Source organism: Belonocnema kinseyi, chromosome 5, assembly GCF_010883055.1.
Source record: "Belonocnema kinseyi isolate 2016_QV_RU_SX_M_011 chromosome 5, B_treatae_v1, whole genome shotgun sequence".
NCBI classification, from domain to species: Eukaryota; Metazoa; Arthropoda; class Insecta; order Hymenoptera; family Cynipidae; genus Belonocnema; species Belonocnema kinseyi.
The window spans coordinates 20,358,968-20,375,107 of NC_046661.1; the positions used below are offsets into that span (position 1 = coordinate 20,358,968).

At 38.2% G+C, this 16,140-nt stretch overlaps 3 protein-coding genes across 3 annotated transcripts in view; all 3 read right to left on the reverse strand.

The window, feature by feature from the left end:
* Positions 1 to 425: 425 nt before the first annotated feature.
* LOC117173556 lies at positions 426 to 1,949 on the reverse strand. The gene is made up of 4 exons (XM_033362196.1): positions 1,835 to 1,949; positions 1,366 to 1,738; positions 974 to 1,245; positions 426 to 838 (listed from the first exon to the last, which is right to left on the reverse strand). Exons 1-4 carry the CDS (start codon positions 1,947 to 1,949, stop codon positions 426 to 428), a joined length of 1,173 nt encoding a protein of 390 aa, XP_033218087.1.
* An 803-nt stretch (positions 1,950 to 2,752) lies between these two features.
* LOC117173557 lies at positions 2,753 to 3,283 on the reverse strand. Its single transcript, XM_033362197.1, has one exon. The coding sequence runs from the start codon at positions 3,281 to 3,283 to the stop codon at positions 2,753 to 2,755; it is 531 nt and encodes a 176-aa protein (XP_033218088.1).
* Positions 3,007 to 16,140, reverse strand: part of LOC117173558 — a 77,856-nt gene continuing 64,722 nt past the window's right edge. The window contains exons 3-5 of the mRNA XM_033362198.1: positions 5,487 to 5,818; positions 5,106 to 5,207; positions 3,007 to 4,190 (exon numbers count right to left, since the gene is read on the reverse strand). Of these exons, the coding sequence (XP_033218089.1) occupies positions 3,393 to 4,190; positions 5,106 to 5,207; positions 5,487 to 5,818 (1,232 nt within the window). The 3' untranslated portion in view covers positions 3,007 to 3,392. The remainder of the gene's footprint in view (positions 4,191 to 5,105; positions 5,208 to 5,486; positions 5,819 to 16,140) is intronic.

Here is a 16,140-nt window from a genome sequence, read left to right on the forward strand (position 1 = left end):
TAGTCACGGATTAAATGTCTATTTACATAGAAAGGTAATTGTGTTAAAAAATAATGAGAATTACAAAATGATTGTTGAATGCGGAAATTTTTAAAACACGTGCGCGATACTCAAGCATGAAAAGCTAACTGACGCCTGTTAGAGGGATCGGTCCCACCCTGAAAAGTGGAGGTGTAAATGAAGTCGACTAACTAACGGGACTCTTAGAAAAGTGCGCGCAGACACTCGTCGTTATTCTTTAAAAGAGACAAATATCTTTAAATTGAGTGAAGCTCAAACATCCTCCCCTCTTTGAAAGGCTCGAACTCAGGCTTTCTAACTAATTGAATGATCTATATCTAAATTTTAAGATTAAAAACTTTTTTTAACTATTTGCACTTCGTAATTTGGTTATATAATTGCACATGACACTAATAATTCACAGCTTAATTGTCCTTAATAAGCTTGTTCTTTTTGGGAAGCAAGCATAATTGTGTGATTGCACGTGTTGTTTCTCCCTTGGCTCTTGTAATAGTGGCCTTCCTGGCCACTCCGTCCTTTCCTGGATGAAGGGCAAACACCTTGCCTGCCGCCCCTTGTAGTGGAGGGAGTTTATTGTCCTTTGAAAGGACAACAACGTCGATTTCCAGGTTTGCGGCTGAGCCACGTCGCCATTTCGTGCGTGTCTGAAGACTGCTGAGGTACTCAACAGACCACCGCTTCCAGAAATGTTGCTTCATTTTTTGTAATCTGTCCCAGATGATGAGTTTATTATCTGAAATGCTCGTTACATCGGTCTCAGGCAGTGCTATTAATGCTTCTCCGATGAGAAAATATCCTAGTGTTAGTGGTAAAGGATCTGCAGGGTTATCGGATAAACATGTAATAGGTCTCGAATTGAGACAGGCTTCTATTTGAGTGAGCACGGTGTAGTACTCTTCGAAGGTTAAGAATTAATTTCCCAGAATCCTCTTGAAATGATTTTTAATCGAACGTACACCTGCCTCCCAGAGGCCGCCGAAGTGTGATGATCTTGGAGGAATTAAATGCCACTTGATTTCTTCATTGCAGAGAGCATCCTTCAGTTCGGATGATCGAAGTGTCTGAGTGAGTTCTTGTAGTTGCCTGGCAGCTCCGGCGAAGTTGGTACCATTGTCAGAGCATAAATTGACTACTCTGCCACGGCGTGATATAAATCTTCTCAAAGCACTGAGAAAAGCTGCCGTAGTGAGATCGGTTACAAGCTCTATGTGAGTGGCCTTTGTGCTAAAACAAACAAAGAGAGCTATGTAACCCTTCAATTTAGTTTGACTGCGTCTGGTTCCTGCCTTGATGTAGATTGGCCCGGTAAAATCAACTTCTGTGTTGCAAAAAGGTCAAAATTGCTTTTTCCTGTCGGCTGGTAGATGACTCATCTGAGGAGTGATTGAGATAAGTTTGGCTCGAGCACATTCCATGCAGTGGCGGATAACGTTCTCAACTGCATTGCGCTCTCCAATAACCCAGAATCTCAACCGAAGATTTGCCAAGACTGATTGTGGTCCAGCGTGGAGTAATCGCTCATGTTCTGCGATGATAATGAGCACGGTTAACTTGTAATGTGGAGCTAGAATTAGAGGGTGCCTTTGATCCTCTGGTCGATCGGAATTTCCGAGGCGACCCCCAACACGCAACAGTCCTTCTGGATCGATGAATGGATTTAGAGCGAGCAGTTGTTTCTTGCAATTGAGAGGACGTTCTTTCTTCAAGCAAGCTAACTCTGCTGCGAACTCCTCACGTTAACTGATGCCAACTAAAATCCTTAACGCAAACTGCATCTCGTCCGTAGTGATAGTCTTGTTGCGGACCTTTGTACTTTCTCCTGTGATCGTTTTGTAGAACCTCAATAAAAAACTAGTTTCTCGCAATAAATGGTTGAGAGTGGAGATGCGATCAATCATACGCCATTTTGGTACACTGAGATGACACATGGCTGCTTTTCTTCGTCCTGGTACCTCGTTCGGTGTCTGTCCTTCGTTAGGCCAGCAGTCTGAATTAAGTTTGAGCCATTAGGGTCCAGTCCACCATAGTTCAATGTCAATGAGTTCCGCTGGTGAAACACCTCTTAAGACAAGATCTGCTGGATTGCTGCTGCCAGGTACGTGTCTCCATTGACTGACATCTGTCAGTTGCTGAATTTGGCTGACTCGATTACCAATGATTGTTATCCAACGTCTTGGTTCGTCAGCTAAATATGCTAAAGCAAGTTCGGAATCTGTCCATAAATACGATGGCATACTGACCTTCAGTGATTTTGTGACCTTATAGAAAAGTTCTGCTAGCAACAATGCCGCGCCGAGCTCAAGATCGTGAAGTCTTTTTCTTCAAGGGTGTGACTCGTGACTTTGCACACAACAGTCTTACCGAGCTCTCTCCTGAATGATTGGTAGCTCGGATGTAGATGCAAGCACCGTACGCCTTTTCTGATGCATCGAAGAAGCCATGAAGTTGAAGGTCCGTGTAGTCGCCCCTAATGACTCGCCTGGATATCCTAATGTCGTTGAGATCACTCAAAGTTTCTCGATAACGTTCCCACTAAGTATACATGTGAATTGGAACTACTTCATCCCAGTCAAACTTGAGCTGTCAAAGTTCCTGCATGACAATTTTGGCTGAGATCACAGTTGGTGCCAGCAAACCTAGAGGATCGAAGATTTGAGCTGTTTCTGAATGAATAGATGTTTTTGAAATTATTCTTGACTTCACATTGATATTTATGTTGTATCGAAATATATCAGCTGGCGGATGCACAAGTGATCATATCGTCCACGTAGAAGTTATTGGCTATCACTAGTCCTGCTATTGGGTTGCTGTCTTTGACGTTCTCAGAAATCTCTTTCAAGCACCTTGTTGCTAGAAACGGAGCTGCTGCTGTACCGTATTTGATTGTATTGAGCTGAAGGGTCGCGGGTTGTACTTCAAAATTTTCTCGCCAGAGAATGCACTGCAGGCTGCGATGTTCAGGATGAATCCACACCTGTCTGTACATTTTCTCGATGTCCGCAGTGATGCCAATGCGGTGAAGTCTGAAACGTAACACCAGTGAGAGGAGATCTTGCTGAACAGTGGGCCCAATGAGTAGTATGTCATTCAGCGACTGGCCGGAAGTACTTTTTGCTGATCCGTCGAAGACGACTCGCAACTTTGTTGTCGTGCTCTCCGGTCTTAAAACTGCATGATGAGGAAGATAATACTTTATTTCATGACCTTGTAAGGACTCACCATTTACTGCTCTCATCTGACCTAATTCTTTATATTCCTTCATGAATGCGAAATATAATTCCTTCAGCTATGGTTCTCGTCTTAAGCGCGTCTCGACAGATTCCAATCTTTTATAAGCCATGCGAAACGAATCGCCCAAAGATTCTGGCTGGTCACCGAGCTTCCTCTGATGATAAGATAAGGTGATGATTAAGAAAATCTTCAATGTGCCAGAATATCTCAATCTGAGTATCCAATCTGCTGAGGCTGAGATTGCACATTGCGCGAGGATCACCTGAAACGTTGGAAAGATCACCTGCTATTATCCAGCCAAGTTTTGTCTGCTGCAACACTGGAAGTCCTCGGCCTAGCCTAATTTGCCCTACGCAAATGAGATTCCAGAAGAGTCCAATTCCGATAACGATGTCAACCTCGCCGCCTGCATGGTACACTGGATCCGCTAATTTAAGGTTAGGTGGTGTATCCCAAGGCCTATCTGTTTTCGTAAGGACTGGTAGGTTTCTTGTAACCCTTTCCATAACTAAGAAATTCAGGATTGCACAATATCCATTGAATCTGGAACCAATTCGTGCTTTTGTGTAATAGGTGCTCTGAGTGCATGTTCCACCTATTCCGCCTATCTCGATGTCTTGTTCGTGAATTCTTAATTGCAGATCGTGACTCAAACGTGATGACATGAAGTTTGAGGTCGAATCGCTGTCTAGCAAGGCTCGACACGTGTGCGATCTGCCGTGTTGTTCCAGGACGTTGATTACCGCTAATCCCAAAAGCGCTTCGTAACCTGACTGTGATGTCAGCGCTGAGACGAAAGCTGCATTTGATACTGATTTGATCGTCCCTGGAGGTGCGGTGCCCCGTGCATCGGGTGCCCCTTCGTCTGAATGCAGTAATGTGTTGTGGGCTTGAAAACGGACTCTACACGATCCCTTAAATTCGTTGCCTGGATGAGTCTTCTTTAAACAATTAAGACAAAGATTCATTAATTGTGCTTCTTGACCCGGTAACAAGCGGTAACAAGCGTTGAATTCAGAAAAATTAAGAATTTGTATTCCTATAAATACGCGATTTTTCCTCCGTCTAAAAATCCCCCAACAGGAACAGTAAAAGTGCAAATCCTATTCCTCTCAATCGTCTTAGTAAAATTAAACAAAAGCATTTATTTAACCTATTTTTCATTATTAAATCTTTTTATAACTTATAAATTCGAAAAATATTTATATTTATATTTATTTACATTCTAATAATTTATTTAAACCTCTTAAAAATAAAACGAAGAAATCTATGCAAATGTGTGAATTTAAATAATTTTAACTCTAGAGAGATAGAGTTGAATTGGTGAGAATTAAAATTTCAGAATTTACATTCCGCATGAAGAAATTAAAACAACTTATTACACATATTTTGTGAACTTATTAGAAGGAATTAAATGAAATCAAAATATGTCCACTTCTAAGGAATAAAAAATATCTTTGTGAAGAGCGTTACCGGTACAATTAAAAGGAATTAAATATATTGAAAACACGTTCTCTTTGGGAGAATAGAAAACTGTGTGGCGGTCGCTATAGAAATAGAAGTGAATAAGTTTAGGAGGTATCTTATTCTTATTGTGGCATTTTAGACAGATGAAAAAATCGCGCATTCAAAATAATATAATAATCTTCACTTTTGCGCTGAAATCTAACAATGTGAATTTTTCTCTATTCTACGCTTATTAACGGGGAATCCGCTGTTTCACACTGAGACCTCTAAAATCTGAGCATGCACATAAAGGGTGTGATTTTCCGCACTTGTAGCATTCGCTTGATTGTGCGACGTTTGCTTGTGACTTGCTTGCGAAAAATCTGTCATTTTTTTGAAAGGCTTACCTTTATTTCCGTTATTTGATAAGGATGGGTTCGATTTTGACTGGATGCTTGAATCCGTCCTATAAATGTCTTCGAGTGCTCCGCACCTATGTGAGAGGAAATCTAGAAGATCCTTCAGAGTGGGGACCTGGTCATCATCGTTTCTCATCTCCCATTCTCGAACGGAGATTTTGTCGATCTTCCCCGTGAGAATCTGAATGAGAATTGTGTCCTATGTATCCACTGGCTCCTTGAGAGCTTTTAGAGCCTCAATGTGGCGGCATGCCTCGTCGATTAAATTGCAAAGTTCGGCGTGTGACTTCTTTTGTAAAGACGGCCGTCTGAGTAGTGATCGCGTATGCTGCTGTACTAGAAGCCCTTTCTCTGGCAACTTTCACATACGAGTTTCCATGCGCCATCGTAATTGTGGTCGGTTATTTCCAATGATTGAATAATTTTTGCAGCATCTCCTGTGAGTGCTGAGCGAAGATGGTACAATTTAACTACCTTTGTCACTGAAAGTTGATCGTAAATCATGGATATGAAGAAGTCATGGAAGGATTGCCATTGTTGGTAGTTTCCGTCGAAAGTTGGCAGCATCATTTTTGGCAAGTTGAGCATTGGATTCGGTTGTGGAAATACATGAGTGGGTGTACTGGGCGTTTGAGTATTCAATGCTGATGAAGATGCTAGAGCTTCCACGGTCTTGATCCTGGCTCTGGCCAATCCTACAACTGAAAAATATAAATCTTCATATGCTGGCTTGCAAAATTCGTCTGCAGATGATGAAGGAACCTAGACACAATTGGAGAAACTATCGCAAATCCGAAAACTACTGCGCACCTCTATTTTAGACCGGACTTAAATAATTCATCAGAATATGGAAAACGGGCACTATGCTCACAAATCACTATTTTTCAGCATTTTTTCAGTTTCGGGGTAACCACCGACATTTTAGTATGTCAGTGGCTTGCTAGTACTGTACCAGTACTGGCAGTCAGTACTGCTCCTGTGCTGGAACGCCAGTACCGCCAAACGTTACAATTCAGTACTGACATAGTACTGGCCCAGTACAGACAGCCAGTACTGGAAATCCGTCAGGATGTACTGGGCCGATGGTATATTTCTACCTGGCTAGAAAGCCACCAATCTCGACGCAACTGGAACGTGTTCGTCATCCACTCCTGCTCCTTCTATCATAGCAGGTAAGGAAGAACGGGAAATTTACGCAAGATAATTCGTAAAACACTGTTCCTTAGAATGCGGTCTCTAGCCGGAGGAAACCTTGTGCGGCAGACGGCACAGTTGGAGGTGAAGGTTTGACCTTTAGATACTTTTTTAAAGTTATAAACCTTTGTGCAATTTTAGGAGGAACAATGTTGTCGGACCAGATGCAGTGATCCCAGAAGAACAGACTTTTGCATCTGACTTGCGATCGTCTGAGCCTGATGCTGGCAAGCCCGGATTTTTTTGAGTTGGCTAAGAAATGAAGCTTTCATACCTCCGTGACAGCCGATTATGATAACCACAAGATGGACTTTGTAACTTTGGTACAACCTGCTCAGCTCAAAAAGAAGAGCCTGGTATTTCGCCTGTTTTTTTTCCTCCTTTGTCGTGATATAACTATCGGCTGATGCGGAGAATTAAATTACGTAAATTATCGTCGACTTCAGATCTTGGAGGACAATATCAGGCTTTGTAGCACTGATACGTTGATTGGTGAAAAACGAGAAATTCCAGTAGATCTTTCATTGATCATTCTCTACAACGTACATAGAAACACGATAGAAATATCGCAGATAGCAGTATAACACTTTTAGAGCCATATTGTGTCTCTCTATGTACCCAAAGTGTGCATACTTTGAGCATCCACTGAGAACATGTCCAATCGTTTCTGGCTCTTGCTTCCACGTTCGGCAGTTGGTATCGGCTACAGGTATATTCATTATGCGCTCACGGTAAACTAATGTATCTATAGCGCAACATTTCGTTTTCTGTTAAAATAGTCTTGCAACTGTATAACTTGTGACTCACACAGTTTTTTGACATCTGCAACGCCCCTACCCCCTAAATGTCATGGTATAACTATCTTTTCAATCGCTGAATTTCTGTGGTGCATTCGGTGCTTCGTCATTGCTACGCGAACAATTCTGTTTAACTTTTCAAAGTCGGTGTTAGACCATTTTATGAGTCCGAAAGAGTACGTGAGGACAGAGATGGCATATGTGTTGATCGCCCTGATTTTGTTTGCCGAGTTAAGAAAACTCTTCATAATCCATCTGAGTCTCGTAGTGAAGGCAGTCGTTAGGCTTGTCTTAACTATCGTATGTTGAATGCCCTTAGATTAAAGAATACCCAGATATTTATATGATTCTCCTGCAGCCATCGCCTCGATATCATTTTTTAAACTCGTTCTCTAACTCTGCTGTCCCTAATGCCCCTCTGATTAAATGCACTGTTCTACATTTATCTAGTCTGAACTCCATGTGGATATCATTAGAAAACTGCTCTGTGACATCGATTACTTTCTGCAGTTTCTGGGCTGAACCAGCGTACAACTTCAGGTCATCCATGAAAAGAAGAAGGGTCACTTGATGACCATCCTCATTATCATGAATTCTGAACCCATCAGACATGCTGCTTAGTGTTTTGTTCAATGGATTCAACGCTAAATAGAACCATAGTGCGCTGAAGGAGTCTCCTTGAAATATACCCGTCGTAAATCGTATTGACCTAGTTATCCTTGGTTGTCCATGATCAAAATACTTGATTTTTGTACCCCAGAGCCTTATCGCATGGCTTAGAAAGTCAATAATGCGTGGGCAGATTTTGTAAAGTTTTAGGACTTCAAGCAAATAGTCATGCGGCACGGAAGAAAACGCATGCTTGTAGTCAATGTATGCCATGTGTAAGTTCCTTTGATGCTTATGAGCTTGAGACATTTATAAATTGTTGGAAGACAGGTTATCGGTCGAAAGTCAGATGGATTTTGAGCGTCTGGTTTTTTTGGTATCATATACGTAGTACCCTAGAGCATAAAACCTGGCATCAGATCTGGGTTTTTAATGATCTTCTGAAAACACCTTGCCAACGCAAGATGCACACTCGTCAGATACTTGTACCAGAAGTTTTGCACCATATCCGGACCTGGAGCTTTCCAGTTACTTGCCCTTTTCAAGACCGCTGAAACATCTAAAGCTGTGATGTTTGTCACATGCATTTCAGGGCTATTGATTGCCCTTGCTTCCTCCAGTTTGAACCACGCAGTGTCTAAGTTGCATCTGTTCATTTTTCCCCAAACACCCGACTAGTAGTTAGTCATATCTTCCAATTGAGGTACTTCGGTGCCTTGGTGGTTATTTGGCTTTACTCTCAGTTCACGATAGAACCTTCGCAGTCTGCCTGAACATGGGTTTAGTGACAAAAAATTTCACTACAGATGTTTGAACGGGAATCAATTAGTACATTAAAATAAAGGACCTGTGCCGAATTTCAACCATATATATATATATATATATATATATAATAATCACTGTAAAATACTTATAACTATTAAATTTAATAAAAAAACTATTTTGAAAATGAATGCGCATATAATTAACTTATTTCGTAATTATTTTATTATAATTGAGTGTTTTAAAAGATTCATTTAGAAAAATTAGTAATAATGCAACATTATGTGCGTTTTAATATAATTTTATGATTATGAAACGACACTAATATAGTTAAATGAATACAATAAATATAATTTTTGTAGTAAATTATTTAAAGTGGACAATTTGCGATTTTTAAATTTCAAACGCACTTTTTTCGAAACGGCCCGGCGCAAATTGTTGAAATTCAGCACAGATACTTCATTTTAATGTACTAATCGATTCCCGTTTAAATATCTGTGGTGAAATTTTTTTTCGTAAAACCCATGTTCAGGCATACCGTGCCCTTTTTCATCTGTCTGAAAGTTTTTATTTTTTTGCCGTCGTGCATTCCTTTTCTTTAACCGATGCAGTCTGGCAGGAAGAACGTCAAGTCTCTGTCGTTATTCTTATTAATGTTCTGGGTTGAGACCGTCACAGCCCCTGACGCTTGGGTGATCCCGTTGCGTCCCCTTTTAAGCCTTAAGCATGGCTCCAAATCCCTCTCTATAAGGAGAAGAACGCAGCCACGCTGTTGGCTGATATTTCAGACTCACTGATGCAGTAACTGCCTGTGAGTGTTACGCGTTTCCCCGCAATCGCAGGGCAGTGACTGAGAATATGAGTAGAAGTCTCATTAGCCTTTCCGCACGTACGACAGAGGGGACTATTTTCAAGCCCTATTTTATGTATGTGATACCGAAGGTTTCCATGTCCTATAAACATTTCTGCAAGGACTTTGACTTCATTCCTCCCGAGCTATGGGCCTGTAGTTCTTTGGACTTGACAAATATCCGGTTTCAGGGATCATTACCACCAAAAGCTGTTGATTTTATCTGGTCCTGGCGCTGAAAAGATTTTAGTTCTAGCGATAACTTCCTTCACTTCATCAGTAGTAATTATTTGACACTCCTCTTCTGGACTTTGCAACAATTGCCTCTGGCAAAAGTTACGAAACAGTGAGATTTTTTAAGCGTCTTCATCAGAAGCTTGAGTAAAAAAGGTGGAATTTTCCTGAATCCACTTTACTCGCCTTACAAGGCGCTCTTTGGCTGTTAAAAGAGTTTATTTTTGCGTCTAGTGCTGCTTGATGGTCAACAGTTTTCACTTATTCAGCGTGTGACTTTCTTTCCGCAAGTTTCGAGCAATTCCCTAACTTTTGAAGCGAACTTTTTACTTGATAGTATGTAGCTATTCACGCACTAAGCATTTGATGCATGCCGGACTAGCCGTTTCAATTATAAACTGAGGTTTCAATTATGAAACTGAATAAACTGATCTCACAAGTCTTGCTCAGACGTAATGAAGTATCATTACTTCTATTTTCGCTAAGCAGGGAAACCGCCTTTTCGTAAACTACACAGTTCAGATTCCATAGATCAACATTTTCAGGAAGCAAATCAGAGAGAGCAGTATTAGTTTCGGCTGATTTGTCCATCCGGAGAAATTTTTTTTTTGCATTTATGAACTCCTATTTCTCATGTTAGCATTATCGGCTATCTGTAACATTGGTCTTGCTGGAACGCGTGGTGTGTTCTCTGGACGATTTTCCTCTTTTTGATATAGAGCTTCATATCCCCCTTTGCGTAAAATGGATATCTGATTTCTTAAATACTGGGGCTTTTTATGAGCATATTCCGGGCGTATATTGACCCAACGTTCATGCAGCCTTTGCATGTATCCTCTTCGCGCCGGTGTGCTTTCTTGCTAACAAGTAAGGATGTCGCTTCTGAGTTGGGACGGCCATTTAAAACTATGTTCTTGCGTTTGTCCCGGGAAATTGCCTGGTCGTACCCGCGGTTCGGTCCTATTGCTACTCCCAACTGAACCATGGCCTCCATCCGAGAGAGGCATGTTGTGGGTGGTACAATGCGATACTGGTGATGTTACCGCATAATTCTTTACATTAGAGAGTTAGCCTGATGCAACGTGGCTGACTGCAAGAGCCGAAGCTCTCGGGCGAACGGATCGCCACTTTCCTACGCCTTTATTATTACGCAGATATTATTAATATTATTTCTCGTGGAACTTTTGCTGAATATCGATACGATAACTCGTAATACTAACTTTCAAAGATTTTTACCTAAGTACAGTAAAAACTTCGGGCATCTTTTGTTGCAGGTAAAATTATAGTGGTGTTCACTGTATCTCGGTAGGGTTTCAGGTGTCTCTCAAACTTGGGGTACGACATACCGTGTATGTAGTGTACGAAATGCCGACTAGGTGGGGTACGAAAAATGTATGTGGATTCCACTTTGTGAAATTAGGTCTCTAGCACGAAGGAATAATAAGGAAATCCAACTGCCAGTGGGAAGCCATCTGAAACTGGCAATAGAAATATTACCGTAAGTGATACGCACATTAAAGGAAGATCTTAGATTTGAGTGCGCAGGTGCGTAGTTGTCCTCTTCCTATACATGGAAAATTGTGCGAGTGAGAAAGTTTGTCAAATTGACGTAAGTTAGAGGTTGTGTTCTTTTGTTGATCATCATACGAAAGATACACAAAATAAATATATAAACAGTATTTTCGGTACTTGCTTGAAAAATGTGTGAACAGATTTTGAGAAGGAAACGTATAGGTAAGTACCTTTTAAATTTGTAATATGATAAATAGGCTAAAGATTTTCAAGGCTCAATGACAGTTAGGTAAAACAATAAAATATATTAGACGTTTATTGTACTTACAGTGAAGGCTTAAAAAAAACGAAGTGTATTTGCCTTCTTCGGCGTGTAACTTCGTTCACAACCAGGAACTTGACACCTCATGGCTTAGAACACATTTCTGACGCATCAAAACAAACAAACAGAACCTCTCAACTTACGACAATTTGACAAACTTTTTCACTCGCACACTTTTCCATGTATAGGAAGAGGACAACTGCGCACCTGCGCAATCAAATCTAAGATCTTCCTGTAATGTGCGCATCACTTACGGTAATGTTTCTATTGTCAAGTGGGGGAACGGAGTTAGGTCTCCTTATTATTCCTTCGTGGTCTCTAGTTCTAAGCATGTTTCAAATTACCAGGGGTGGGATTCCAATACCCTATAATCTAATTTATCGAATCTCTTTCTAGCATATGAATGTTTAGAACGTTTACTATATTTTTCAAAGCATTATTTATTGCCAAACAAGGTTTAATGCTCGAGTTATAAATATATATTTGCGTCTTTTGTTGGCGGGAAGTTCTAATCGAAGTTCTGTTATTTTAATTAAAATAATTACGAAATAAACAGTACGAGAATTGAGTACAAATTTGAATATAGACGAAAAGTAAATTATTATTTAAATTGTATAGTTCTATAGCCCATAAATAATTTTAGATTCATTAAACATTAATATACAATAAAAAAAATACATTACATAAAATACACATTCATAAATTAAACTTAATATCATAAATAATAATAATGTTAAAATGGTATCATAATATTTAACTTTAATAATAAGGTAATGCTTTGAAAAATATTTCAAACTTTTTAGATTAATGTCTCCTAATAGAAAATTTGATCGAATAGTTTTTATTTTGATCAAATGTAATTTGTAAGTGTTCCTAATGCTTTTTCTTTAATTCAGGCCTCGCGAAAAATAAAGGCTACCTGACGGCCGTAGTCAAATATCAGTATGCTATTATTACGCGTACAGAAAGACCTTTTCATCTTAAATATCAAACAACTTCATGCGTATTCAGCATGCATATGCTCTACTTTTATAGTAATATTAACATGCCTATGATCTACTATGTATTCATATTAAGGTACGAATTATTCAAGATAAAAAGTTATATTCTGAGCAAACGCGGATATTTCTAGCATGCGCAGTAGTTATTCTTGTGTATTTTAAGTTGACACATGGCCTTGCATAAACTAAAAATACACAGGAAGAACTACTACGCAACGTGATGGAGCTTTTCAATTTTGCTGTATAAGTAGCTCTTCACTTGCGTATACATGTAATGCTTCAAGAGTTACAACATTTGGGAATATTTGATCCTTTAGAAATATGTTTCGTTTTGAGGTTAAAAAATACTTAATTATAAATTGTAGGTATATTTCATTACAAATCTAATGATAATATTGAGAAAAAAATTCTAATTCTAAAAAATTTGCCAGAAACGTTTACACTGCTTAGTATATCAGAATATAATCATAATTTTATATAATTTTCTAAATTTATCCGGTATACTAACAACGATGACGACAGACAGATTTTAAACAAAATTCAAAAAGTTGTTTTCAAAATCTTGTAGGCCTTAAAAAAGTTACGTTTTTCTTCTCTTGAATTTTTGTCCATATCACTGTTTTTCGGCTTCAAACGTTCGTTTTCTTTTTGTTTTTTTGATCTTGAAAATGCTATAACTTTGGTCATTTTAATTTTATAGAAAAAAGTAATAGGAATTAATTGTTCTTTTTTTCTACTATAAAGAGCTGTCGATAGAATTTTTAAATATGGAAAAAAGTGGTCTCAACATTTTTGAAAATGCTCTAACCTCTTGAATTTTTATAAAAAATGGCTGGTTAACGAACTAGATCTTTCTTTTAGATCACTCAAAAACTGTGTGCCAAAGCACAATCCCATCCGATTTTTTTTTCAAAAATTATCAGGTATACAGATGACGACAATAAAGGTAACAGACTGATAGACATCGAAGTAAAAACTTTTTTTCTCACTCAGGAGGCCTCTAAATGTCGATATTTGATGAAATCCGCAAAAGTCAGTTTTCACACAAAAGATAACAGTTTGAAGATCTTTCTTCAAGTAATCAAATTTTCTTTAGCTATTGAATTTTCTTCTCAATTGAAATTAATTTACCTACAAAAATAACAGAAAAAAATCTACAATTTTATTTGTCTACCTAACCTTAATTGCACTTTTAGCCATATTTTTCTTAATTGATATCATATTCCACAAAAATATGAGTACCCTTCTAGAAAAGAATGATTGGATTCGATTACGAGCGATTGAAAGTAATATCCAATCGCTCCTAATGGTGTTTCTTAATCGGGTCGGACCGATTCAGAACGATTGAGGTCGGCTATCGTTCTCAATCGGGACGCGAGGTGATTTTCAGGTCGGCCACGGTCATGTTGTTGGCAGCAATTTGATCACGCGGGAATTATTTGAAAATGGTTATTTACTTTTTTTTTTAAATTACATCTCGATAAAAGAAAACTGTTTAAAGATTTCAAATAGTTCCCTCGTCATCAAGGAACTATCACTAACAAATTTGCCAATAATTTTTATAGTGATTTTTCTGAGTTATATTATAATCAAATATTTATTTAAATAGTGCAAAACACTTATAATGTATAATGCGTACAAAATTTATAGCGTGTAATACATAATGTAAATTACAGTGTAATTAGTAATCAGTCAGTTTAAAGAGTATTGTTGATTAAATCAGGTTTGTTATTTTAAAAATACAAATGTTCTACATTTTATGAATCTCTTTACAAAAAAATGTTTATATCTTTGTTAATATTATTTTAATTTACCTAATAAATTCTTTCAATGCGAAATAATATGGTACATTTCAAACCCGATGCGAATTTGGTCAATATTCTTTTAATTTCGAAATCGTATATCCTAATTATTATGCATAATTATTATTTATCCACAAATATTATAATCTTTTCGCAGTTACCCTTAATTACGAAAATTATGCCTGTTTGCATAATTATGCGATTTTTTTGTTGAAAAGATAACACACTGTTTAAGGCTAATATGAAAGATGCCTGTAGCTGAGTCCTCATTTTCTTGAGAAAATTATAACATATTCAAAAACATTTAATCCATTTTGCACCAAAACTTATAGTGCAATAGATATCCGAAAACCCACAATACACACGATGAAATCTCAAGATACAGATAAAGCGGGGTTAAACTCTTTTGTCGACACGCCACACGTCTGCGACCTTGCTCCGATAAAATTGATCTTTTTTAATATCTTAGATATTAACTTTTATATTATCACACATTTTATACTTTCAATATAAACAGATATTGCCCTTTAATATTTTGTATGTTGAATAGAAGATATTAGATATTATGCCGTCATATCTATATATTATGGTTAAATATCAAAGTTTTTAATATATATTTTTCTCCGTGTACAAATTTCGTTCAAATGCGCAGGCGTGCTTAACCTGTTGCGAACGATTCAAACGTTTGTGCTGATTGAAAATGATTAAGAGCGATATACAATTTCTGTCCCGATTAACACCGATTAAGAACTATTCAACCTTCAATCAATCCCAATCGTATCCAATAATTTCTCTCTAAAATGTGAGCGGAAGAACGTACACATTCTTCCGCTCACCCGTCGATTTAGGAACGTCTATCAGACTGAGTAAGTTTAATTAGAATATTAATTTCAAAGACTGATCAACGAACAGTTATAGATTATAACCGATAAGACACAGGAATGCGATTTACATAAGACTCAATGTTCAACGTTAACTATTTATCTTCAGCTGAGTATCATAGGAACTTAGTTTTGCTAATACGAAAAATGATAACACAGACTCACAAAAAAAAGTCAAAGTCCACGGAGGCGACCTTTGGGGTTCTATGGGTTTTGGGTCGCTGATTCCGAATCGTTTGTCGGTTTTTTCTAGATCAGATCGCTTTCAAGGTCATTTGAAGGTCAAATGAAGAAAATATTGCTGAAAAAATCTGAAAAAATTCAAACACAGGTTTTTTAGCATGCTGAATCCGAATCCAATGTAGGTTGACCTTCATTAGTTCAATATCAAGGTCATTTAAAGGTCAAACCAACAAAATAACCTCAAAAAAATTTGTAAAAATTTATATATAAGTTTTAAGAGTCGTAGAATCTAAATCCTAGGTCATTTTGACCATATCTAGTATTTTCAAGGTCATTGAAATATGAAAATAACAACCCATATATCGTGTTTGTTAGACCTTCATCAATTCACGTACAAGCTCATAATAAGATCGAAAAATTAACAATCCCTCATAAACAATTACGATAGACATATTTTTTTGTATCAACTTGTGTTCATGTTTTCCGCTCATACCATACTCTCTTACTATCAAATGATCGACGTAACAGTTTTTTTCCCTTTTTTGCTGCAGTTTTACACTCTATTTTCAGTCACCAGCAGTAATGAGCTATCATAGCGACATCCCATCTGCCTTGGTAACGCTTTTCCATTTCTTTTATGTCTTGATGGAAGCGCTCTCCTTGCTCTTCACTGTAATCGCCACAATTCTCCGGGAATGTAGGTCGTTCCCGCGTGTGTTGGACAACTAGATAGTATGTGAGACAAATGCTCGGGGTGTGCATGGCACGCCCTGTAGCTATCATCGGGAATGTCTTGGCTCAAAATGTGGCAACGGTATGTTAAGGTGGAAATGACACCGTCTTGGCATGCAAAAATGAAACCCTCTGTACCAGACT

Coding starts and splice junctions, on each gene's coding strand:
- LOC117173557 (XM_033362197.1), bottom strand. CDS start 3,283: ATGAAGGAATATAAAGAATTAGGTCAGATGAGAGCAGTAAATGGTGAG.
- LOC117173556 (XM_033362196.1), bottom strand. CDS start 1,949: ATGTGTCATCTCAGTGTACCAAAATGGCGTATGATTGATCGCATCTCC. Junction 1,739..1,834: donor CAAAACGATCACAGGAGAAA/GTACAAAGGTCC, acceptor AGTTCGCAGCAG/AGTTAGCTTGCTTGAAGAAA. Junction 839..973: donor CCTCTGGGAGGCAGGTGTAC/GTTCGATTAAAA, acceptor ATAACCCTGCAG/ATCCTTTACCACTAACACTA.